Source organism: Prionailurus bengalensis, chromosome X (assembly GCF_016509475.1).
Source record: "Prionailurus bengalensis isolate Pbe53 chromosome X, Fcat_Pben_1.1_paternal_pri, whole genome shotgun sequence".
In the NCBI taxonomy this organism is placed as follows: Eukaryota; Metazoa; Chordata; class Mammalia; order Carnivora; family Felidae; genus Prionailurus; species Prionailurus bengalensis.
In genome coordinates this window covers 15,164,450-15,188,844 of record NC_057361.1, presented here as the reverse complement: position 1 = coordinate 15,188,844, position 24,395 = coordinate 15,164,450, and the positions used below count along the sequence as shown (strand labels likewise).

Here is a 24,395-nt window from a genome sequence, read left to right as displayed (position 1 = left end):
ACTCCTATAGGAGCTTAAGCAGCAGTGAGAAAAAAAAATAGCTGTGTCACTAAAGCTGTGCAGCCTTGGGAAGACTCTCTGGGTCTCAGTTTCTAGATCTCTAAAATCAGCAGTTTGGGCCAGATGACTTGTAAAGTATCGCCAAGTTCTAACACACTATGATTCTACGAGTCCATGTTTTGTGGGCATGAAGAAACCATGCATCTTAAGTTCTGCAGTTATTCAAGCAGGTCCAAGTGAGGTCTTGACGAGAGGACCAGAAATGGTTGTCCCGGTAACCTTGACTGTACACCCATTCGTAGGTTTGGTATTGAAGGGGGCTATAAATCAGTGAGGAAAAAGACAGCGAGCTGGAGCGAAGAACGGAACCGGTAGGGGAACTCTGGAATGACGGGCACCTGGTCGGAACTTGTCGAAACCCCCCATCAGGCCAAACCAGACATTTGTGCAAGTTTTTGACGACTGATTGAAGTGAGACTTAAAACCACCCGAAGAAGAGTCAGACCAAGATTCTCCTCTCTCCCCCTGAATGCCAACACTGAATGCCAACACTGGCACAATCCTGCCCTTCCGAATTAATCCACTGGAGCCCCTTTCCCTGGCTGGTGTTTATGTCAAAACCAATACTTGCGTTGTCACATCTGGCTCTTACGCCATGAATTCCTGTTTGGGGGTCCCGATTTGGCCTTTAGTGTAATGAAGGCGGGAAAAATGGAACACAAGGAACTGTGCTTGTATGAGGAAGGGATTAAGTGGTAAATTCCTACATGAGATGCAAGCCATTTATAGCTAAAATTACCCCTGGGAAACCTCTGAAATTACCCTTAAAGCACACTATACGTGATTTTATATATACAATCCTACACAATGATATGGATGTGTGAACATTTTATAGATGTAATAACATATAATGTGATAAATAACATTTGTGAAAATAAAATTATATATACTTTTCTCCTTTCTGCCATATACATATAGTTAAAATGCACAGAAGTTAAACGTATGCATAACGAACTCTGTTGAACTCGGAGAAACACTGGCCAAGGACTTAGGTCTTCGGCTGGCACCTGTGTCACCTGAGGCAAATCATTTAACCTAGCTGAACTTTAGTTGGTTCATCAATGAAACGAGAAAGACATATCAAGAATTCATTTTTCTTTACTCAAAGTCAAAGGGGGTATGAGCTTTATAGAACTAAAGTTTTTCAGAATCATCCCTTACCAGGCATGGGCACTTCTTTTTTCGGTCTAGAATCCATTCACTTGACTAGGTTTTACCCAGACTGTGGCTGTAACATAGACTTGATTCTAGAACTCACAAACAGAAAAAGGACCCTTTGTGGGTGAAGCAGATTCCTCAGAAGAGACCCTCTCTTTCCTTCCAGCAACATCCTCTCCTCTGACATGCAAGGGCCTTGTGAGTGGTAAGCGCATGAAACAATAGTTATTCGCAATATCCCTTCCTGAAAATGTTCAAACCGAAAATTGGAAAAGCTTTACTGAATGACAGCTCGTATATGATCCGGCCAACAAAAAGCTCTTCGTGCCTCGGCCTTCAAACCTCCTAAATCCGAAATGAATCCAGCAAGAAATGTCCTGTGCTTGTCTGCAGCTCTCAGTTATCCAGTTCCCAAAAGCACGCTTTGGGGGAGAGTTAATAGCTGTGGAAGGTATATCTAAATGCCTCTCTTCTAACACACTAATGCTATAGATTCACTATTCTTTTGCATTTTCCCCTTAGTGACGTATCTTCCTTCCAGCTTGTGAACATCTTTTAAAGGCTGCGCTCAGCCCAAACCCTCCGGCAGCACCTAAATCACTTAAGTTGCCTACTCCCTGTGTACCCATTAGCCACACTGGATGAGAAACCGGAGAAGTTCGACTCCTTCTTGAGACCCGCCCCCATCATTCCGAAGCCATCTTTCCCTTCGGAAAAAGAGCTTGGGCCTTAAAGGCAGACCTGAGATCACATCCTGCTCTATCACCCAGTGACTAGCCAAGTGACAAGCCATTTCACTCTTGGGAGCCTGCACAATGAAGCTGACTACTCCCACTACAACTCTGTCCCCCGCCTCCGGTTCTCCGGATACCCCTAACCTTGTTCTGGTTTTCTTTTTTTTCCATAGAACTTTTCACTTAACATCTCATATAATTTACTTGCTTTACCTACTTAACTCCCCTCCCTAGAATGTAAGCTTCACAAGGTAATACATCTTTGGTCACTGACATTCCCAAAAGCCTACGACAGTGCCTGATACATAGCGGGTGTTCAGTAAATTCTTGTTGAATGAATGAATGAAGACTCACTCAGGAAATAAATAATTGCAACTATTTTTTAAACCTCTCTGGTCTTCTTGTTGCAAGTCTGTCTTAAAGGAAGAGTGCCACGTTTGTCTCTATAGAAGGACTTAGCTATGAGTACGTATCTCTCCCACATCTCAGTGAACATAAAACCCAAACCATAGCACTCTGCCAAGAATTATGCACTTCTGTGAGTATGGCACAAATAAAGAGCCTATGACCTTTATCATAACACAGCTCATAGATATTAAGAAATAAAGTGCGAAATCTGGTTTTATCTGGAAATTTCAACTCTAGCTAACTGAAGTATGCACACCCACTTTGTACCAGCAACTGAAGGAAGAAAATTAAGGGTACAACCGAAATTGTTAAAATATCGGGAATGAGATTCTGGTCCATTTTCCCCTGTGTCAACTCCAGTCATGTACATGGAGTCTGTAAGATGCCTCATTCATAGAGATGGGGTGGTGGGAGGTTCAATTACAGAATAATGACCACCCACACACACTTCTTAAAGCTCCATCCCTCTATAATTCTAACTCATCTAGGCTTCCAGAAGCCACACTTTTCCTTCTGTGCAACTCCAATCTCTTTGGCACCATCCTTTTTATTTACCACAATCCTAGAAGTGCTTGTAATAATCTTTGGTCTCTGGAATTTGTATTTCAGAATCTAAGGAGGCATCTTTTCCTACCTGCCATAGGTTGCCTCTTGTACTTAACTTGATTTTTTTTTAATACTTTGGATGCACAAGCCATTAACGAATTCTATTTCTCTCGTACTACCCCTTCTTCCACCCCCTCTCTATTCTCCCACCAATCCCTTCTCCTCATTATTAGAGGATATTTTGCATCAGAAATCACATTTTATTCTACATTTTAGGAATCAAAGTATAAGAGCACAGAGTCAAGAAATAGGGGCTTCTTGGGGGGAGGCAAGTAGAAGAGAAGAAGGCTGATGGGTCCATGATACTAGGACAGAATCAGGGAAAGGGGTAGATGAGAAGAGCCCTCTTAGGGCCTCAAAGATTGTCGTACCCTGCCTCTGCAAAAGAGACCAAGTTTCATGGGATCAGTTGTGGATCTGTTCGTGAGCCCTGGGACATTGTTAAAAACAATAGCACAATCAGCTCAGAGCCTGGAGCCTGCTTCGGATTCTGTGTCTCCCTCCCTCTCTGCTCCTCCCCTGCTCACACTCTGTCTCTCTCTGTCTCTCAAAAATAAGTTAACATTTAAAAAAAATTAATTTTTAGGGGCGCCTGGGTGGCGCAGTCGGTTAAGCGTCCGACTTCAGCCAGGTCATGATCTCGCAGTCCGGGAGTTCGAGCCCCGCGTCAGGCTCTGGGCTGATGGCTCAGAGCCTGGAGCCTGTTTCCGATTCTGTGTCTCCCTCTCTCTCTGCCCCTCCCCCGTTCATGCTCTGTCTCTCTCTGTCCCAAAAATAAATAAACGTTGAAAAAAAATTTTTTTTTTAAAATTAATTTTTTAAAAATGCTTATTTATTTTTAACAAACGTGGGGCTTGAACCCACGAACCGCGAGGTCATGACCTGAACTGAAGTCAGACGCTCAACTGACTGAGCCACCCAGGCGCCCCTAAACAACTCAATTTTTTAAATCAGCAAAGGATCTGAATAGATATTTCTCTAAAGAAGACATAAAGGTGGCCAATTAGCACATGAAAAGATGCTCAACATCATTAATCATTAGAAAACTGCCGAAAAACCACAACAAATCAAAGCCACAATGAGATTCCACCTCATACCCACTAGGATGGCCACAATCAAAAAGGACAGACAATTTGTTAAGTGAGGATATGAAGAAACTGGAACCTTCATACATTGGTGATGGAGATGTAAAATGGTGTAGCCACTTGGGAAAAGTTTGAAGTTTCTTAAAATGTTCGACTTAGAATTATCTTATGACCATACAATTCCACTCCTAGGTACATACCAAAGAGAAAGGAAAACGTATGTCCACACAAAAACATGTCTGTAATGTTTATAGCAGCATTATTCATAATAGCCAATAAGTGGAAACAACTCAAATGTCTACCCACTGAGGAATGAATAAACAAAATGTTTATTATAGAGTATTATTTAGCAATAGAATATTATTTAGGATATTACTTAGCAATAAAAAGCAACAAAGTACTGATACATCTCACAACATGGATGAACTTCAAAACACTGGGCTGAGTAAAAAAAAAAAAAAAAAAAAAAAAAAAAAGCCAGACACAAAAGATCACCTGTTGTATCGATCTATTTCTAGAACATGTCCAGAACAGATAAATCTATAAAGACCAAAAGTAGATTAGTATGGGATTTCTTTTTCAGGGGATGAAAATGTTCTAAAATTAAATTGTGGTGACAGGTACACAACACTGTGACTGCATCAAAACCATTGAATTAATATACTTTGAGTGAATTACATCTCAATGAAACTATTAAAAGTATAGTGGCGAGTTCCCAAAGAAGAGTATGACCTGCTTATGAAGGTGAGCCACTTTCCTGTGTACATATTATAAGAGACAACATCATCTATGCCGCATCTTCCTTGCTACTTTGGTGAATACTCTGATTACCTACCTGTTCCCATTCATGCTTTGTTAACTGTTCAGAATGGGATGCACTCGTTTTGACTTCCCGAGGTAAAACAGTGGCGTTGAATTTCTTTTTCTTCACGTTGGTGTCAGGGTCTCCATCTAAGGGGGTTGGTGGCATCAGCACAGATTTCATCTGCAAAGCAAATTCCCTCTTTAGTCGAACCCCAGGTTTCGTGTGCTGCACGCAGAAACTTCAATGCGAGCCGCCACTCTGTCTATATCATTGTGCCTCGACCCAATGAGAGACACATGGTCACCTTTTCCATCTCACCTACCACTTTCATCTCGTGGAGCCACTGATCTCTGTAAAGTGGGCCCGTTACATTCAGTTGGTACATGTTTTAACTAGAGACATGGCCCTTCAGGCCCTGGTTTCCCATTCGAGTTTCTAAAGGCCCCCAGAAGCACAGGTGTCAGTGCTAGACGTGTCCTGAGGTCTGATGACAGGAAATGCAAGTTGCAAAGGGAAAACTTGTCTCCCTCTGAGCCTTCACCTACACATGGGGCTAAGAGAGAATCAATAGGCTTTAAATTCAGAAATGCCTCTCGAGAGGGTGGCTGCCTTTCACGTTGTTTTTTTCCAGGAGATATGGGAGAAAATACATCTGTGTTCACAAAAGTTCTCCAAAGGGACGGAGAAAGCCGTTCAACTTCAATGCCATGTAATTCACAGTCTGACCCTGCCAGCAACTGGTTATGTTCTCTAATCTTAGCAACAGAGGTGATGCATCCTTCGGAAAATAAAATGTCTTTCTGATAGTAAAATGACTATTACAATCCCTTCTGTGTTCCCTTACTTAAGCTAAGACTATAATTTTGTACTTGTTTCTTCATAACACCATACCTTTATATAAAACAACTGGAAACAACACTTCTGTTAATGGTAGGCACTTTGTCTCTTCTATAAACTAGGGTGTATACGAAATCTTACCTTTAGTTTTTAAAAATAAAATTGAATCTTATTCTAAGACCTTGTCATATTGAGATGGCTGGAAATTCAATCTCAGCTATTATCAGTGAGTTCACAGCCTACCCTCCCATCTCTCCCCAGAAAATATCCCCAGGTCCTGAGCAGGGCAGAATATTCTGGGAGGCCGCTCTCGACTTGGGTCCATACAACTTCTGATAAGCTCACTGGGCAAGGCCACATGGTCTCTTGTACATGTGGCTTTGATGTTTTCAAGGCTACCTGGGATCAAGATACTTTGCCCCAGCTCCCCCCTAAGGTAGCACACCATCATTTTCTCCTGGGAACCCTACTAGCCATCCCTTCCTACACCCCCTGCCAGGGAGTTTAAAGAATACTAAACCAGAGTTTTATAAAATCTTCCTTCTCTGTCCCTCTGATTGACACCCCCCAACCCACCCACCTTACAAAATGCCTTTAATGAACCTAGAAGGAGGTTGTCATCAGGTTCCCCCATCCTACCCCACTCTGTTAAAATTATACCACCGCAACAGGTATAAACAAGGTAACAGTGTCATCCCTACACTTAAAGGGTACTACTTTCATCACGGTTCAATTATATTTAATACAAGTATGTGCTTCCAGTTCAACCTCACTCTGGCAGGGGTAGAAGATACATGAAGCACACAAGTCAAATGTCTATGTTTAAAACCAGGCTTATGAGTAGACGGAACGATGATTCTCAAAAGAGGTGAAGTTTGGGGCGCCTGGGTGGCTCAGTCGGTTAAGCCTCCGACTTCAGCTCAGGTCACGATCTCACGGTCCGTGAGTTCAAGCCCCGCGTCGGGCTCTGTGCTGAAGGCTCAGAGCCTGGAGCCTGCTTCCGATTCTGTGTCTCCCTCTCTCTCTGCCCCTTCCCCATTCATGCTCTGTCTCTCTCTGTCTCAAAAATAAATAAACGTTAAAAAAAAAATTTAAAAAAAAAAAAAAAAGAGGTGAAGTTTGAGGTTTCCTGAGCAAATTCCTGGCCTAAAAACTTCTCCCCAGCGTATGTTTTGGTGACTAAAATTCCAACCTCAGGGGCTCCTGGGTGGCTCAGTCAGTTAAACATCTGATTTTTGATTTCAGTTCAAGTCATGATCTCATGGCTGTGGGATCGAGGCCTGCATTGGGCTCTGCGCTAAGAGCCTGCTTGGGATTCTCTTTCTCCCTCTTTCTTTCTCTGCATCGCCCCCCAGCACCCCACTAGCATGTGCACACGCTCTCTCTCTCTCTCTCTCTCTCAAGTGAATAAACTAAAAAAAAGAAAAGGAAAAAGAAAATTCAAACCTCAGTTCCAAGTATCAGGAAAGAGAGGAGAGCGTTGAAGGAGAGAGCTTTGTGTTCAGAGCTGACTCTATGCTGTTTTCTTCATCTAGGTAATTATATTTAATCCTCCTAACAATTCAATATAGTAGGTATTTTTAGCTTCCACACACGGGCGCGGAAACTGAGGCTTAGAAAACTTTGGTGCCTTGCCCGGTCACCCAGCCAGGAAGTGATGGAAGCAGGAAATAGAGCTGGCTATGTCTGTGTGATGTCAGGGCCTCACGGAGTTTACTAGGTCAAGGTGGCTCTCACCTTAGGGTCTCCACAGACATAGGAATAGGCATTTCCGGGCCATGCTCTTAATATCTCAGAAAACTCTAGAGAGGGCTGACGGCTCAGACTAACTTCAGGAAAGGCAACGTTTTCAATCTGATCGATTGGTGGTGGCCGCTTAGCTGCTTAGCGCTGTCGTCCCAGGGCGGGTGACGGTAGGGTGTTGCCTTCCTGCCACGTGCTTGCCAATATTTGACTGACAGAAACATCATGTACCCTTGCTCTTGGCTAAAATCACATCCAGTCGTTATGTTAACACTGACTGTCTCGTGTGGATCAAAATATTTTATTGGGTCGATTATGTGCTGATATCATGAGAAAGATGCCTTAAACGTAGGGTGAAAAACTTATCCCAATTGAAGTACTTCTGAGAGTAAAGGGAGGCACTATTAATAATCACACGAGGACAATAGGGTCAAGGCTGGGTCAGATTCGGGAGGAGGTATGTAAAATCACAACAGAATCAGGAAAGAGGTTATAAAGAAGTTTCTATACGGTTTCGTATGAGGTCTGCCCTGCTTGCGTCTTAAATCTCTTAGGAGATATCTAACAAACAGTGATCGAGTATTTACTACAGCTTAGGGGCTGGAGCTATGTCAGTGAATTAGAGAAGCAGGGGAGGACAGTAAACAAACAGTACCCCAGCTCTTTATTCAATTCTGGTAACTGTTATGAAGGATATGTACAAGGGGCTTGAGAGCATAGACAAGGGGACCCGACCTAGTCTGGACGTCATGGAAGGCTTTCCAGAGGAGGGGTGCGTTTAAGCTGAAATTGAAAGGATGAGAATTAGCAATAATATTATCTTTCATATGCATGTAAAGGTGTGAGGGCTCCAGGAACCCGAGGTGAATTTCTGTCTGTATCAAATTAAACTCCAGCTCTAGACTCCGCTTGCCTAGATGGGTGAGAAGTTGACTATCAGTCTTGAGGGGTAAGGGTTCAGGTTTCTCACTAAGACCATAGGATCATCTGGTTCCAGAGCTGCTTCCGGTCCTCATGCCCACGTGGCACCTCCCGTGCCCCTGGTCTGGGGGCTTCGGCCGGGCTCCGGTACAGGAGGAAGAGAATTCCAGGCACTCTGCGAGGCCCAGCCAACGGGGCCCTTCACTCAGTGTGGGAGCTTGACAGGCCACACATAGCCTCTTGAAGGTTCTAGACATGTTCTTGCTCTGCTTCTGTTGTACTTAATATGACTACTCAGGTTTAAAATATTCCCCTCGCCAAATACCCTGAGCCATTTGAAAGTACAAGAGAAATCGTATCAATTCAGAAATAAATTGCTGTACGATTCCATTTATATGAGGCACCCAGAATAGTCAAAATCAGAGACAGAAAGTAGAACGGTGGTCACCAGGGGCTGGGGAGAGGGGAGAATGGGGAGCTGTTGTTCAATGGGTATAGGGTTTCGGTTGGGGAAGCGGAAAAGTTCTGGAGATAGATGGTGGGGGTGTCTGCACGACAATGTGAATGTACATTATTAATGTGACTGAATTGTACACTGAAAAATGGTTACGTATACTTTACCACAACATTAACTAGAAATCTTAATTTCTAAAAATCAGGATTTGTCACTTTTAGAAACTATACGAAACGTCAACATTTCTTCATTTTCCACTTTCATCGTGAAGTTAAAATACATATTTTTTCCATACTTAGAAGTTACCCGTTTGGTTATTTCTCTTGCAATCACAGATTTTCTCAAAATTTGTACTGATCTCTGCAGAGTTACAACTACCAAAACACAAATGAATACAAAATAGTAAGTGGAAAGAGGTATAAAACTCTGAGACAAGATTTATGTAAACACTGCTTCTTACTTTCTGTCTTTCTACACGGTGGAGTAAATTCAAGTCTGTGGACTCTGATATCCCACCATGTATGACCAGGATTTCATTGTCAATGATGGTACCAATTGGGAGCCAGGTATAGACGTCCTCTAAGATTTGTAAGATTTGTTTCCCATGTATCTGTAAGTAAGAGCTTGAGTAAGTTTTGTTTTTCTGATAAGTTCAAGTTTATCACAAAATCAACAGTTATCACGCCATGCAAAGGGAGTCAACACGGAATTACTAACCCATCAGCATGCATTAATCCCGATACTTTTAGGTATTTGACGGCTTGGTGACTCTGGAGAAGAGACCACCCCTCCCAGGGCTAGCTAATTCCTAGAAATCAGAGATGAACTGTCTTTCATACGCAGGTAGAGTGCCTTTCAACCAAACCAACCAATCCAGACCCCATGCCCCCAACCACCTCCGTTAGAGGGCTTTGGCACTCTAGGCCACTATTCCCGTGCCTTAATCACCCCACAGCCAGGCACCAGACAACTAAACACGGCCCCTATGCCCCAGAGCCTGCTGAAACTGTTCAAAGCAGCCAATCCTAAACCCTGATCCCGTCCCACAGAAACCAAAATGAAGGCTCTTGCCCACATTTTCCCCTCATTCCTTCTGCCTCCGGGCCAACCCTGGTGCTTCCCCGCACGGCCCCCCTGGCGCTGGGCCTGTGTTCTAGGGAACTGTGAGTAAAAATCTTCCTTTACGACAGTCATTTCTGGATCTGCGTGTTTTCCCATATGGAGGAAAACAAATCCTGGATACCTCTAATACAACAGAATATGTTCGTATCTCTGCTAAAACTTACACAAAAGTCACAATGAAAAAGCTCGGTTTAGTCCAGGAAGCACTGTATTGGCATGGAGCCTGACTAGTTTACTCGCCACTCTTCCTAAAGGCTCTTTTTTTTTTTTAGTTCTATGTATAAAAAGCAGAGAGGATGCAAAAAAAAAAAAAAAAAAAACAGCATAGAAGTCTTACCTTATATTTACACAAAATTTCTTTTGTGAAGCCATACCTGAAAAAAACAATGGTATTTAAACGAATTAAATGTTGGGGCGCCTGGGTGGCGCAGTCGGTTAAGCGTCCGACTTCAGCCAGGTCACGATCTCGCGGTCCGTGAGTTCGAGCCCCGCGTCAGGCTCTGGGCTGATGGCTCAGAGCCTGGAGCCTGTTTCCGATTCTGTGTCTCCTTCTCTCTCTGCCCCTCCCCCATTCATGCTCTGTCTCTCTCTGTCCCAAAAATAAATAAACGTTGAAAAAAAAATTTTTTTTAAAAATAAAATAAAATAAACGAATTAAATGTTGACAACTCCTAACTTACGGGAGTGACGCCAAAAAGGGAGCCACTGACATCTCACCATCAGAGGTATCAAGAACTCCAGAAACTAGAGTGTAGTTGAAACTATTACTTACCCAAGTCTTTGCTAGGCACGATGGGAAAGAACAAAGGCAGCCGTCCCTACTCCAAAGGAGCTTATAGTATAGTTGGCGAAAGAAGATAAATTCTCATGAAACAATTACAAGGCAACTTAAGAGCTATGTTGTAGGTATAGGATGTGTAGACGCAAGTTCTCAGAGACGTGTGCTGTGGCAGCTGGGGAAACTGTGTGGGAGAATGCTTTTCATTGAGATAGAATTTCTCAGACAGCCTAAATCTTATAGTAAATGAATGAAGGCACAGGAAGGGGGGATGGGGGAAGGGACTGAACAGAGACAAAGAAAAGCCTAGAAGACAGTAAGTTGGCTCTTTGTACTCCCTCTGATGGAGTTCAGGTAATGGTATTCAAGATTTTCAAGAAACTGTCAGGAATTTTCACGCCTGAACAGCAGTCACTATGGGAGCTTTAATGATGGAAATCTTTTTTTGATTGCTTTCGTTGCCTCAGGATTATAACATATATTCTTAAGGCCCAACACAGGGAAGTCAGCACACAGCACACTCATCCCAGGTTTCCGTGCAAATCCTGTCACGTCAGGCTTCTACAGTGTCATGCTATGTTTTCCGAGAGGAAGTCAGTCCTCACCAAAGACGGCTGTGTTGTGAAATGCAGTGGATACCTTGCAGTCTTCATTTTTCTTGCCCTCTCTAGAATACCAAATACGGTTGACTACACCATCCTTCTGGGAAGCTTTTCTTCTCTTGGATTCTGTGCCAATAAACCCTCTTGGTTTTCCTCGTGCCTTTCTGGGTATTCTAAATCCTTGGCAAGTTTTTCTCTGCCTAGCCTCGAATGCTGGAGTCCCCTCCGATTCTGTCCTAGGCCCTCTTCTCCCCTCACTTTCTCTTGTGGCAATTTCATCCTTGCGTAGAGCTTCGGGTACTATCTATGTGCCACTATGGCAGGACAATGCTGTAGGCCACACTTCATTTCTGAGCCCTGGACACATACACTCAACTGCCTACTCAAAAGCACTTCTAATAACCTTAACCCAGCCTGAATTGACCATTCTCTCTCATGCCAACCTTTTCCTCTTATCATGTTCCCAACATCTGTGAACAATGCCACTGTACTTCCCAATTCAAGCCTGGAACCTGGAGGTTACCCTGTATTCTCTCCTCTTTCAAGTCCTGCATATGACGTTACCAAACTTTAAATCATCCTTGCCTAGGGGCGCCTGGGTGGCGCAGTGGGTTAAGCGTCCAACTTCAGCCAGGTCACGATCTCGCGGTCAGTGAGTTCGAGCCCCGCGTCGGGCTCTGGGCTGACGGCTCAGAGCCTGGAGCCTGTTTCCGATTCTGTGTCTCCCTCTCTCTCTGCCCCTCCCCCGTTCATGCTCTGTCTCTCTCTGTCCCAAAAATAAATAAACGTTGAAAATAAATAAATAAATAAATCATCCTTGCCTAAACTCTTCTTGAATCTGTCTACTTCTTTGCATCTCTATCCCTACAGCCCTAGCCTATGTGAGAGAATCCATCATCTTTCTCTTCAACTACTTCCTAAGTGGCCTCCCACGTGCAAATATTTCTTCCTGCTGCATTTTAACACACAAATTTTATGATACTCTTCTATGATTTTTTTTGCTGTCCTTAGAAAAAAGTCCAAATTCCTTTGCACGATCCAACCATCTCTTATGTCTCCAGTGCTATCAGGGACCGTCCTGTCTCTCAGTCGGTGCTCCTGCCCTCTGAAGTGCTTTCATATCGAAAAAGTCTGGTCTCAAGCTCTGCGTAAATTGTCCCCTCGCTGTGGAATACCATTTCTCGTCTACCACCGTGGCCCTTTCTGAATGGCTTAATTTATCCTTCAGGTCTCAAGCTAATGCCATACTTCTATGAGAGAACCCTCTGTCACCCCTCAGACAAGTTAGGTCCCCCACTTTACAAACTCATCACATTGGAAAAACCCGTTTAACATAAGCCTTCCCCACTAGGTGGAAACTCTGTGAGGGCAGAGGCCCTGTCTCTTTCATTAACCATTATAGACACTAGATAAATATGATTGGCTTACTGAATAAATGAAGGGCTATGTGGCATGCCCAAATAAAAGTATTGAGCTACATTATATATAATGGACCTCTGATGACAGTCTTGGATTATTTTTCATCATAGTCTTAGCATCTGCTTCCATAAACTGAGAGTCAGAATTGAAACTCTATACTCAAGCCAGGTGCCGAAACGGCCCCAGAGACAAAACTAATCAGTTGCTGAGCTTTCATCAAGGCACCCAAAAGCCTAGGATCAAAAGCATAAGGCATATCACATGTCATGCCTTCTACTGCCCTAGATAGAGCCAACTGGTAAAGGAGGGGTGAAGGAGGAAGAAAGAAGGGAAAGGGGAACATTCATCACCTACTGTGCCTTTCAGCAAAATTTGGGAAACCATTTAACCAATCTTTATTCCTCAAGCCTCCAGTGATTCAGAGAGTTGAAATGCTATGTTACAGCTGTTCTCAAATATGTTTGTGAACAACTATGCCAGAAGCAATCACCGTGTCATAAAAAATATACACATCAGTGAAAAACACAGTACTGGTTTCTGAGACAACATCTGAGGCAAGCCAAAAGAGCAGCAACAGAATGATTTCATCTAAGCCCGCTCATGGAAACTACCACACCGCCAAAGCTGACCTAGCACATCCACCCAGGAAACCATTTGGCCTGTGATGGCAGTCACAGGAGGAAGAGAAAGAACATTAACAGAAGGGAGAAGTGGGGACAGAACTGGAAGCAAAGATGGGAAGAGGACTTCAGAGTAATTTACAGTCACTCAGTAGAAGACTGAGGTGGTAAATAGAGGTAAGAATTGAGGTCTCCCTTGAGACTCCCCTCATCCCTACTTCTCTACACTCACCTCTAACTCTCTTCAAGGAACTAAACATGGCACGATTTTTCAGAATGGGAAACAACAGAGGAAATCTAAAGGCCTAAGTTACCTCAGATTCATCATAAAATCTTCATGGTTCCCTCTGTTCAAGTGCAGGTCATTGGGGTAGACAAGAAAACTCACAAACAGGATCATTAGGATCTCTATGGAATTTCTTCCTCGATCTACAAAATCCCCATTAAAAATATATGAGTTGCTCCCTGAGGGGAGACCATTCTGTGGAAGGAGGAGAGGGGGAAAAACAAGCAGTTAAAAGAATGTACTTTTAAAGTAAGGCTTTGTACCTAACGTCCCTGTGAATATGGAGAAAAGAGGCTGAGTTAGTTCCTCCACTGGGGAAAATCTGCTACCTTGAGCTAGTTTCACTCTTCAGGGCAGGCATCTCCTACAAGGGACCTTGGAAGTGACGCATTAGCTTGAGACAGGAAGATTCCAGGCGTGGGGCTGGGGGATGGTGATTGCCCTTTCTACGCACTACCTACTATGAGTTTTCTCTGAGAGGAGCTGATTTTTGTCCTATCGAAAATGGCTACTCCCATCTCTTCCTTCTCCCTTGAAAAGAGAGAAACTTCCACCCAAGGAAGAGCACCGAACCAAGAGCCCAGTCTTTCACCGTAAGAGGCCCTGTGTTTCACTTCTTATGGCCGTGAATCCCTCAATTTGCAAAAAGGGGATGATACTATACCCACCCCCCTCCCCAGATCGAATGAGACAATGGATATGAAAATACTCGGTATGGATATGAAATGGATATGAAAATACTCTTGCTCATGAGCAAGGCTGATAGATCACCAGAACACTCTGATAGAATCACGCCAGGTGTCGAGAGCTGGCAGATATTGTGACCGCTCACCGACCAGGCTTTAACTATTTCGATTATCACTCCTGGACATGAGAGAATACTTTTAAACACAGTGTTGGCACAAAAAAGAACTGGGATCAGGACAAAGGTCTGGTCTTTGTAATGGTCCAAATGTTTAAAAAATACATGACAAAGAGAAAAATGTAAGTACTTATCCACCCAAATGTACGTCCCCCTTTAGAAAAGTCACCTTCAGGAAATAATGCACATATTCTAGTTACATTAATCTTTCTCCAACTATTTCCAGAGTCCCCTTTTTTAGATTTCAAACTACAAAGGAAATCTTATTACTTTATAGTCACCGCCCGAGGATTTATATACATTTCGAGTTGTTCATATCAATGTAATAGAAGTAGTTGAAAAAAATATAATACAGGTTACAATATATGACTTACAATATAGGATTCCAAAAACCATCACGCAATGTCACATGTTCCGAAGAGAAATGGAAACAAGCAAGCAAGCAAGCAAGCAATAGCATAGTACCCTGGGCCAGAAATAAGAAGACTTATTTGCTAGTCCCAGTTCATTATTTAATCTTTGAGCTACAACTTCCTCAAATGAGGCTGTGTGTGTACGGCTGCAGGAAAACCACAGAGTTACCGTAGAAATGAAAAGATTCATTTTATTCCGACCTCCGCGTTATTTCTAATTTCAAGGTCCCGTTATTTTACACTTTCTAATATACTAATGCACGTAACTTTATCACGTTAGGGCTTAAACAGTATGAGCCCGTTGCAAAAATATAGGTTCCTGCTTCTCAAAACTCCAAGAAAAATGGAAGGATTCTGCGGCTCTGATACTCTTCCTTCCCCAGCCTTCACCTGGTGGGGAGGAGTAAGCCGGAGGAATCTGAGGGCTGTTAGAGGCTACAGGCTCTCTTGGGATTCCAGGCCCGGAGGGGGCTAGAGGAGCAGCAGAGAGCCCTGGCACGGAGGAACTGGGCCTGAGGGGGCCTGTGCACCCCTTGATTAAGGGGAGGCCCTGACTCAGAGCATGGGGGAGGGGGAGCTGGATCTTACTAGAAGAAAGTATAGGGAAGTTGTTCCCTATTTCTGAGGCTAAAAGAAAACTAACACTTGCATTTAGGGATGCCTAGAAACATAAAGACTTCCTCTCACGCTCTTGATGCAGGAGTAGCAACTATTGTGCCTACAACTACAGAGAGGCCTTCTATTCTAAGCAGAGAATAGAAAATGAAAATAACCTAGGGGCGCCTGGGTGGCTGAGTCTGTTGAGCCTCCGGCTTCCGCTCAGGTCATGATCTCACGGTTTGTGAGTTCGAGCCCCGCGTCAGGCTCTGTGCTGACAGCTCAGAGCCTGGAGCCTGTTTCGGATTCTGTGTCTCCCTCTTTCTCTGCTCCTCCCCCGCTCGTGCTCTGTCTCTCTCTCTCTCTCTCTCTCAAAAATAAATAAACATTAAAAATTTTTTTTTTCTTAAATGAAAATAACCTAGTACTTAAGGGGATCTAGTAACCGGAGAAAAGCAGACCAATCAGATCTGCTAAAGTTCTATCCCCTAATAAGCGAGAATTGTTGAAGGAGACAGAGGACAATTTTATTTAAAAAAAAAAAATAAGAGGACCACAAAATAAAGAACAAAAAGGTAATAATTCTTAGCATTTAAAATGTGCTATTCAGATTTAAAATATCAATATATTAGAGCTAATTAAAAGAAATAATGATTGGAAAATACATTATTGACCTGAAAGAACAGATGAAAAATCTCTTACACAGATTAAAAAGCAAAATGATGGGGGCGCCTGGGTGGCGCAGTCGGTTAAGCGTCCGACTTCAGCCAGGTCACGATCTCGCGGTCCGTGAGTTCGAGCCCCGCGACAGGCTCTGGGCTGATGGCTCAGAGCCTGGAGCCTGTTTCCGATTCTGTGTCTCCCTCTCTCTCTGCCCCTCCCCCATTCATGCTCTGTCTCTCTCTGTCCCAAAAATAAATAAACGTTGAAAAAAAAATTTTTTTTAAATAAAAAAAAAAATTTAAAAAAAAAGCAAAATGATGGAAACTGTAAGGAATGAGTAAGAAATTAGAGTTCAGAGCCAAGAGAACTAATATGCCAGTAATAATTCCAGAATCAAGAAAGAGGAACAGATGGAGAAGAGGCAAAAATTACATAAATAAGAGAGGGAGACTTCTATGGTTAAAAAGAGACTTCATCCTGAAGTTTGAAAGAGCTCACGAATCCTATGCACAATTGATGAGGGAAAAATATCCCTATTACCTGGTAAAAATCTTAGAAGCTGCTAGACAAAAAGAGCAAGTTACAAAGGGAAAAGAATCATCCTGGCATTAGACTTCTCACATGCAGCAGTGGGAGGTAGAAGATGATGGAACAAATCTACAAACTAAAGAGAGAAAAGGACTATGAAGCAAGAATTCTATATTGGCCAAGACATCATTAACTTCCTAGGGTGACAGAAAATATTTGCAGATGTGTAAAGGGTTGAATATCAGCAGCAACATCATCGGGGTGGAATAAATACATATGTGAGTATATAGTGATCTAATACCACAAAAACAATGAACATGTATTGATTGTGTGTTATGTGCCATACACAATTTTAGATGCTAGAAACACAGAGGTAAATAATACAAAGTCCCTGCATTCCATGAGCTTGCATTCAGAGAATATAGCACCCACATGCCCCACAGAGGAAAACACTCAAGAAAATATCCTAACCAAATAACAGCACAGTACAAAAAAAAAAAGTTCTCAAGCCAGGCAAAGACCCAAGAAGAAAGAATATAGATGTGAACAACAAACCTTTCAATATAAATCAACAGTGATAATGTGGAACTTGCATTTAAGTACTAAGCAAGGGGAAATAAAAGAGACATACTATGAAGAAAAGCCTAATAATGGTCAAGAACTAAAAATATGGCATGAGCAGTAACCAGAATTTGCAGGGGAGCTCCACAAATCTCATCTCAATGGGGGACATACATGGAAAGTGTGACAATAAATACATTTATCTTGCTGGAGGAGAGGGAGTATAATGGTGAAAGAAGAAAGTTATAGCTATTTGAGAAATATATACACATACATTATTTATCAGAAATGTCAAGAATGGGAAAATAACTACTAATGAATGAAAAGCACAGTAAAAATGTCAAAGAAAACAATAATAAAGAAAACTTTACCAGAACAGCAAAAAGAAAAGGGAGAGGATGAAGCAAAGTGAAGTAAATAGTAAACAAAGAAGAAAATTTTTCAAAAACATCTGCTGTTATACTAAATGTGAATGGGTTAAATTCTTCCATTAAAATATCAAGATTACCAGACTATATTAAAATACAAAACTCTGATATATACAGTTTGAGAGAAAAACACATCAAAAATAGATAAAGGAAGGTTGAAAACAAGGTAAACACAACAAACAGAAAACAAAAATGTAAATATTGATACTAGACAAAGTGAAATTTAAGATTAACAGTGCTAATAAACACGGTCACAAAGCAACAATATATAATAGAAGGCACTTATAAAGAAGGTACAATTCATGAACTTGTATTCAATAAACAAAAGAACACATTTTTCCTTCATATATTTAACTATTATAGATGCAAGAAGAAACTGTTTAAAAATACAAACACAGTAAATTATTCAGATTGAATTATTGGTTTAAAATAACGTCTACAAGTTCTTGACACACCCTTTAAAAGATGAAGGCTAACTTCCCTCTTCTTGAATGTGGGTTGGATTTAGTGATTTGCTTCTACGAATTGAAAAAAAGCAAAAAAGCAGGACTGATGGTGTGCAGCTTTGGAGACTAGGCCATAAAAGACACTACAGCTTCCTTCCTGCTGTCTCTTTTGCATCACTCACTCTAGGAAAAGTCAGATGCTATGCCATGAGAACACTCAGATACCCTGTGGAAAGGCACATGTGGCTCTTTTGCCCATAGCCAGTGAGGAGCTGAAATGCTGTGCCTGCAGCCATGTGAGTTAGCAATCTTGGAAATGGGTCCTTGAGCCCCAGTCAACCTTTCAGATGACTTCAGCTCTAACCTATAGCTTGCCACCGCATGAGAGACCCTAAGCCAGAACCATTCAGCTAAGCTGCACTCAAATTTCTGACCCACGGAAACTGTGCAATACTAAATGTTTATAGTTTTAATGAACTAAGTATTGGGGTAGCTTGCTACACAGCAATATATAACATACACATTTAGACAGATACATTAGAAACTGAATATGTGGGAAAATTGAATATTTAGGGGCACCTGGGTGGCTCAGTTGGTTAAGCATCAGACTTTGGCTCACGTCATGATCTCATGGTTCGTGAGTTCAAGCCCCACATGGGGCTCTCTGCTGTCAGCTCGGAGCCTGCTTTGGATCCTCTGTCCCCCTTCTCCTTGCCCCTCCCCCCACTCACACACGCACTTTCTCTCTCTCAATAAACATTTTTAAATGTTGAATATTTGATCAATGAACTTAATTTAATAAATGGATATATGAAGAGCTTTACATCCTACAAGTAGAGAGTATAATTAATTCTTCATATGTCTAAGGACACTTTATGACAATTAATCATGTGCATGATTTCAAAGAAATCCTGAATAAGTTCAAAATAATAAATATGTCATAGGATATAGTCTCATGTCACAATCCAATAAAATTTGAAATAAATAATAAAAATATGATTCCAAGAATTCTAGCTCCTTTAATTAAGACCCTTGGAAATCAAAAACTGTAGTGTTAATAAGCATTAGATTAAAGAGAAAATTAAAAGCAAACTTACAAGTTCAATCGAAGACTCAATTAAAACTAACATTAGAAAAGATGTGTAACCTTAAATGCCTTCATTATGAAAGAGGATGCACATGAAAGACTATTCATCTTAGGAAATTAGAAAAGGAACAATAAAATCAATCAAATAAAGATAAAAGCTAAAATTAATGAAATAGAAAACAAACAAAAAAGAAAAAAATACATAAAGCCAAAGGATGATTCTTTGAAAGACCAATAATATTGATACTCATCCTGAGCCTGACAGAGGATGAGTGAAAAAAGAGAGAATTACAAAATATGAAAGATGAAAGAGTAGAAAAAAGACATAAAGACAGAGAAGTAGATAAAAGAAGTACATATATGTAAACAATATGATGCCGACATCTATGATGTACTTTTACAGTCTAGAGAAATGGAAGATTTCTCTGAAAATAAGAAACTATCAGAAATGATTCAAAAGAAGTAAAAAACTTGAACAGTGCATCTCCTTGTGGCTTTATAGCAGAGCTGTATCTCCGTTTTCTGTTCTTTTTTCTTTTTAGTTTTTATTTTTGAAGGACAGAGCAGGAGTGGGGGTGGGGGGAGAGAGAGGGAGACACAGAATCCGAAGCAGGCTCCAGGCTCTGAGCTGTCAGCACAGAGCCCGACGCGGGGCTCGAACCCATGGACTGGGAGATCATGACCTGAGCCGAAGTGGGACACCCAACTGACTGAGTGCCCCAGGCGCCCCAGCTCTATCTCCATTTTCAAGAGCAAATGGTTTTAATGTTATTTAAACCAATGATTCATTCCCATCCTTGAGTGCACACTGAATTCACTTGAGGGATTTTTAAAAGTCCCCGGGTGGGGGCGCCCAGCTGGCTCAGTCAGAGGAGTGTGGGACTCTTGATCTTGGGTTGTGGGTTGGAGCACCATGTTGGGTACAGAGATTAGAGATTACTTAAATAAATAAGACTTTTTTAAAAAGTTTTTTTTAAGTCCCCAAGTGTCTATCAGAGTCTGAGAGTAGGACTCACATTCAGTACTTTTTTTTTCCAATTCCCTTCGGTGACTACAATGTCAAGTTTGAGAACCAGGGCCTTTAATTATTCTAAACCACAGAAAAAGATGAAAATCTTTTCAATTCACTTCATGAAACCAGCATAACCTTAATACCAAAATATGAGAAAAGCATTTAGTGGTCTAAAGTTATATTTATTTATATTTTTAATTTTTTAGTTTTGTTTAGAGAGACCACAAGCACATGTGCACATGCACATGCATGAGTGGGGGAGGGGCAGCCAGAGAGGGAGAGAGAGAATCTTAAGTTCCATGCTCAGTGCAGAGCCCGATGCAGGGCTCGATCCCACGACCCTGGGATCATGACCTGAGCTGAAATCAAGAGTCAGATGCTCACCTGACTGAGCCACCCAGGTGCCCCTAAAATCACATTGATTGTATCTGGATAATAAACATGTTTTCCACTAGGATGACAAACTTTCTTGCAGTAGAAACTTCTCATCTCCAGTTAGGCCAAACTTTGTAGGTATTTCACCTCTACTATGAGCAAAGAATGATGAATTCCTTTAGCCAAACCTAATTTTAAGCCCCAAATAGTAATGGTCACCTAGGTCATCCACCTTATACAGCACCATTGACACCCAGTGAGTTTTAACCTTTTCAAAAAATTACACATGTTGTCAAAAGGCTAAGATTTGCGATAATGAAGTTCATTCAATAGAATATGTCAGAGTCTCTGAAAGTGACTCTAAAAGGCGTCTTCAATGTATACTGAACTCCTGTACATGTTAAGCCTCTCAGAACAGACACTTCAAAAACGGCAAGGTTTATTTGAAGGTATAAGATCTGTCCTACTGGTTCAGTGTTAGTCACATTACTTTATACATATGAGTTCACATACATTTTTGTCTTAGAACAGCAAGGAAATTAGAAAACCGATGCGAAGATAAGGAGCTAAGTGTCCCTGTACGTAAACTCTCTAGGATGTCTGGGCTTCCGACTACTGAGATTTGTCTGGTTTTCCTTCAAAGAAGCAAAAACTGCTGCTGTAACCCATCCTTCACTCAGTTCCAGTAAACCAAACTCTCTGGCTTATTCTGTAGCTAATATACAACAAATCGTCTATGGCATGGAAACGAAGTTGACAAATACAGAAAACCCAGGGCAACTACAAACCCTGAACAGCATTCAGATGACCCGGAGGGGAGACACTAGCAGACCACAGTTAATTAACTGGAATGGAGACAAAGACAAGATGTTTCCCTATATTCTCACCTATTTCCTCCTGAAGCATTTTACAATCAACATCTAGAAGTTATGCCTTTTTTTTTTTTTTGCTCAAACAATAACCTCTGGACCTCAACTCCGCATCCTGCCTTCATCTCAAAAGAAAAGGAATTGACCACTGGGTAGTATGGAGCGTATCAGTGAGAGAGAAAAAAGAAAATATTTAATGACCTTCTCGAGTGGAAAATCATGGGCACGGGGAGTGGAGAATGGTAGGGAAGAGAGAACGAAAAGGAAAACAAGGTGGCATGGACAGCATCAGTGTGACATCCACAGGGTTAAGAGTTAATTCGCTTCTCTCTGTCCACGAACATCTCTTTTTCCGCTTCAGGAGGTCTCCACTCACAGCAGCAATTTAGCAAACTAATTTGCCAATACTTGATCTAAAATTCCAAGCTTTCCATTCAGTGAGGAAAAGTCTCGTAATTTTAGCAAGGCTAATTAAGGCTCTGAATGAAGTATTTCAAATCGGTCACTCTAATTAAGCAAAAGTGGCTGATTAAAATTAACCTTTTCAGAAAATAAAATCTAAAAATAAACCTAACTAATGCCATGTAAATTGCTTCACTTGATGATATTTGAAGCCATATAATGTTGAGATGCCCTTTTAGCAAAGGTCTGTTACAATGTGGCATCCAGAGGAAAGAATTCTTTTCAAACCCGGATAGGATTGCAGCTGAAAATGTCTAGCTTAGTCTTAAGGTGCTCCATGGCAAAATTTTTAAGGACGACCGAATAGGAAAGAAACCCAAATCTCAAAACCAATAATCGAAAACAATCACTGGTATGAATCCCATCGGAGGAGGTGACATTCAAGACAGTCCGTTCAAGGAACTTCAGTAATTTAGCAAGTGCCTAAATCCCAGTCACTAATACATCCCACCCTGAACTGTCCTGTCTTTTCATCAGTTGACCTTCACCACTGAACTGTAAGGTCTCTGGGGCTAAAAACTACACCGTAATCAGACCACACTGCCAACCCTTAGCAGAGTACTTCATTCATACCCGGTGTTTAATAAATACACGTGAAAGGAATAGACTGCATATTTGTCTTTGTGTCTTCTCGGTTTTTATATAGTGCCTTGAACACTGCAAGGATCAGACAAAAGTTTATTAAATGAATAAATTAGCGGATAGGCTCGCTTTCGTGTAGGATTGGTTATAACGATACAAGTCTTGAACCAAACCAACCACTTGGATGAAAAGAGTGACATAGCAAGGCACCTCAGGGATCCTACACTGTATGGTATGCCTTTGGTTGGCCTTGGGCCAGCCCTGGCCTGCAGCCTACTCACCCTAAACCACATGAAAGAGCCGACAAGGAAGAAATTGCCTAGCAAGACGTCAACTGAAAGATGAGTAACAATTTTGCCTTCATTCAAAGCCTGGGGGTTTCCCGGTTTCTCTTTGGGGCTGACTGAGAGGAATCGGAGCATAATATAAACCGTAGTGATTTACAGCTCCAAAAATCTCCAACGGGAGTATTTTGCCAAACTATCCTCTGCGATTCAAGTTCAGTCAAAATCTGAACAAAATACATTTGGATAAATCAAATAATCCATAAGTTGCTAATTTTAATAAATTAATTAAACCATAAATTAAACAGGGATCAATTAAAGCACGGTCACCAGCTGCTTCTAAATAGAAGACAGAGAGAGCCCGTGGCTTACACTGAGGTGACTCAGTCCTGCGCGCTCCTATGAATGAACCGGAGGAAAGCACCGCGCAGGGCATTACGTGTAACCAGGAATCAAAAGCACATTGCTGATGCTGTGAACATTGCAGTGAGCATCGGCCACCATCACCGAAACTCTACCATTGCCTGAAGCAATCGAGAGATTGCTCGGGTCAGAGTTAACACCAGCTGTAATCCCTGCGCAGCCACCCTTGTATCTGAGGCCACCAGGGAAACCCACCCCCCACCTCCCCTTCTCTCGCCATATTTGTAAAATGTTCTTTCTTGCCTCCTCATCTCTTTCCTGGCGCATTATGCCTCTCTCAACTAATCTTCTTTTATTTTGTTTTCACGTTCTTTCATCCTCCGATACCTAAGACCCCATAGTGATACTCACTCATACCGTAAGCATTGCTGAGATGAATTCTCCAGATCACTGAAGCTTACTCCTTTAAAAACTAAAATGCGTTTTTAAATTACTTTAACCATTTTAACTAAGGGTTTGGAAAGTGTGCTGTCTGTTCTCTTTACTTCTTAACAGAGCGCACGCCGGAGCCCCTCGACACTTTCTTGACCATGCAGGCTTGTGGATCTAAGCATCCCCTCAGGTCCTGCTGAAAAGGACGGAACTCTCTTCCCTGCATATATTTCTGACCTTGTGCTAACAGTTCTAGATCTCCTGTGCCATTTAAGAGCTCTGCTTTTCATTGTTGTCCTTGTTTCTCACTTCTGCCTTTCCCCTCCCCCTCCCTAATTGGCCGTGGGGTGGGAAGCCACACGGGCCAACTTGGACCAAGAAGGTGTCAGGATGGGAGTGATGTATGTTCATAGGTCTTTGAGTGAGGGCCCGGGGCCAGTCCGCTCAGGAAAGTTCACTGGCTTTGTGACAGCGACTTCAACAGCTCAGAGACCCTTTTTCCTTCATTGTGGGGCCGGGACCATAGGAGTGTTAAGCAAAGGTAAGTCAAGGACACGGGAGCTCGTCCTCCGGATAGGCCGGGCGGCACCGTCATCTGCATTCGGGTAGAAACACCGTTTCCCCGTAGTCTGTGTGCCTGGTTGCAGACTGTACTCCACCCCTGCGAGCCTACCCTCAGTCCTCATTTAAACTTCGGACAAAAAACGAGACAGAAACAGGGAAAATGCTGACTTTCGCGAGTGACAGCACCCTGTGAAGGAGCTTCCTCAGACATCTCTGTGCGGCCGCCCTT

The 24,395-nt window shown here is 42.1% G+C and overlaps 1 protein-coding gene across 2 annotated transcripts in view; it reads right to left on the bottom strand.

Moving 5' to 3' along the window:
* The window catches only part of PPEF1 (protein phosphatase with EF-hand domain 1), a 109,914-nt gene that overhangs the window by 24,317 nt on the left and 61,202 nt on the right, over window positions 1-24,395 (bottom strand). For both annotated transcript variants that reach the window (XM_043570118.1, XM_043570117.1), the window contains 4 exons: window positions 13,667-13,833; window positions 10,271-10,307; window positions 9,272-9,421; window positions 4,887-5,036 (listed from right to left, as the gene is read on the bottom strand). In XM_043570118.1, coding sequence (XP_043426053.1) covers window positions 4,887-5,036; window positions 9,272-9,421; window positions 10,271-10,307; window positions 13,667-13,833 — 504 coding nt within the window. The remainder of the gene's footprint in view (window positions 1-4,886; window positions 5,037-9,271; window positions 9,422-10,270; window positions 10,308-13,666; window positions 13,834-24,395) is intronic.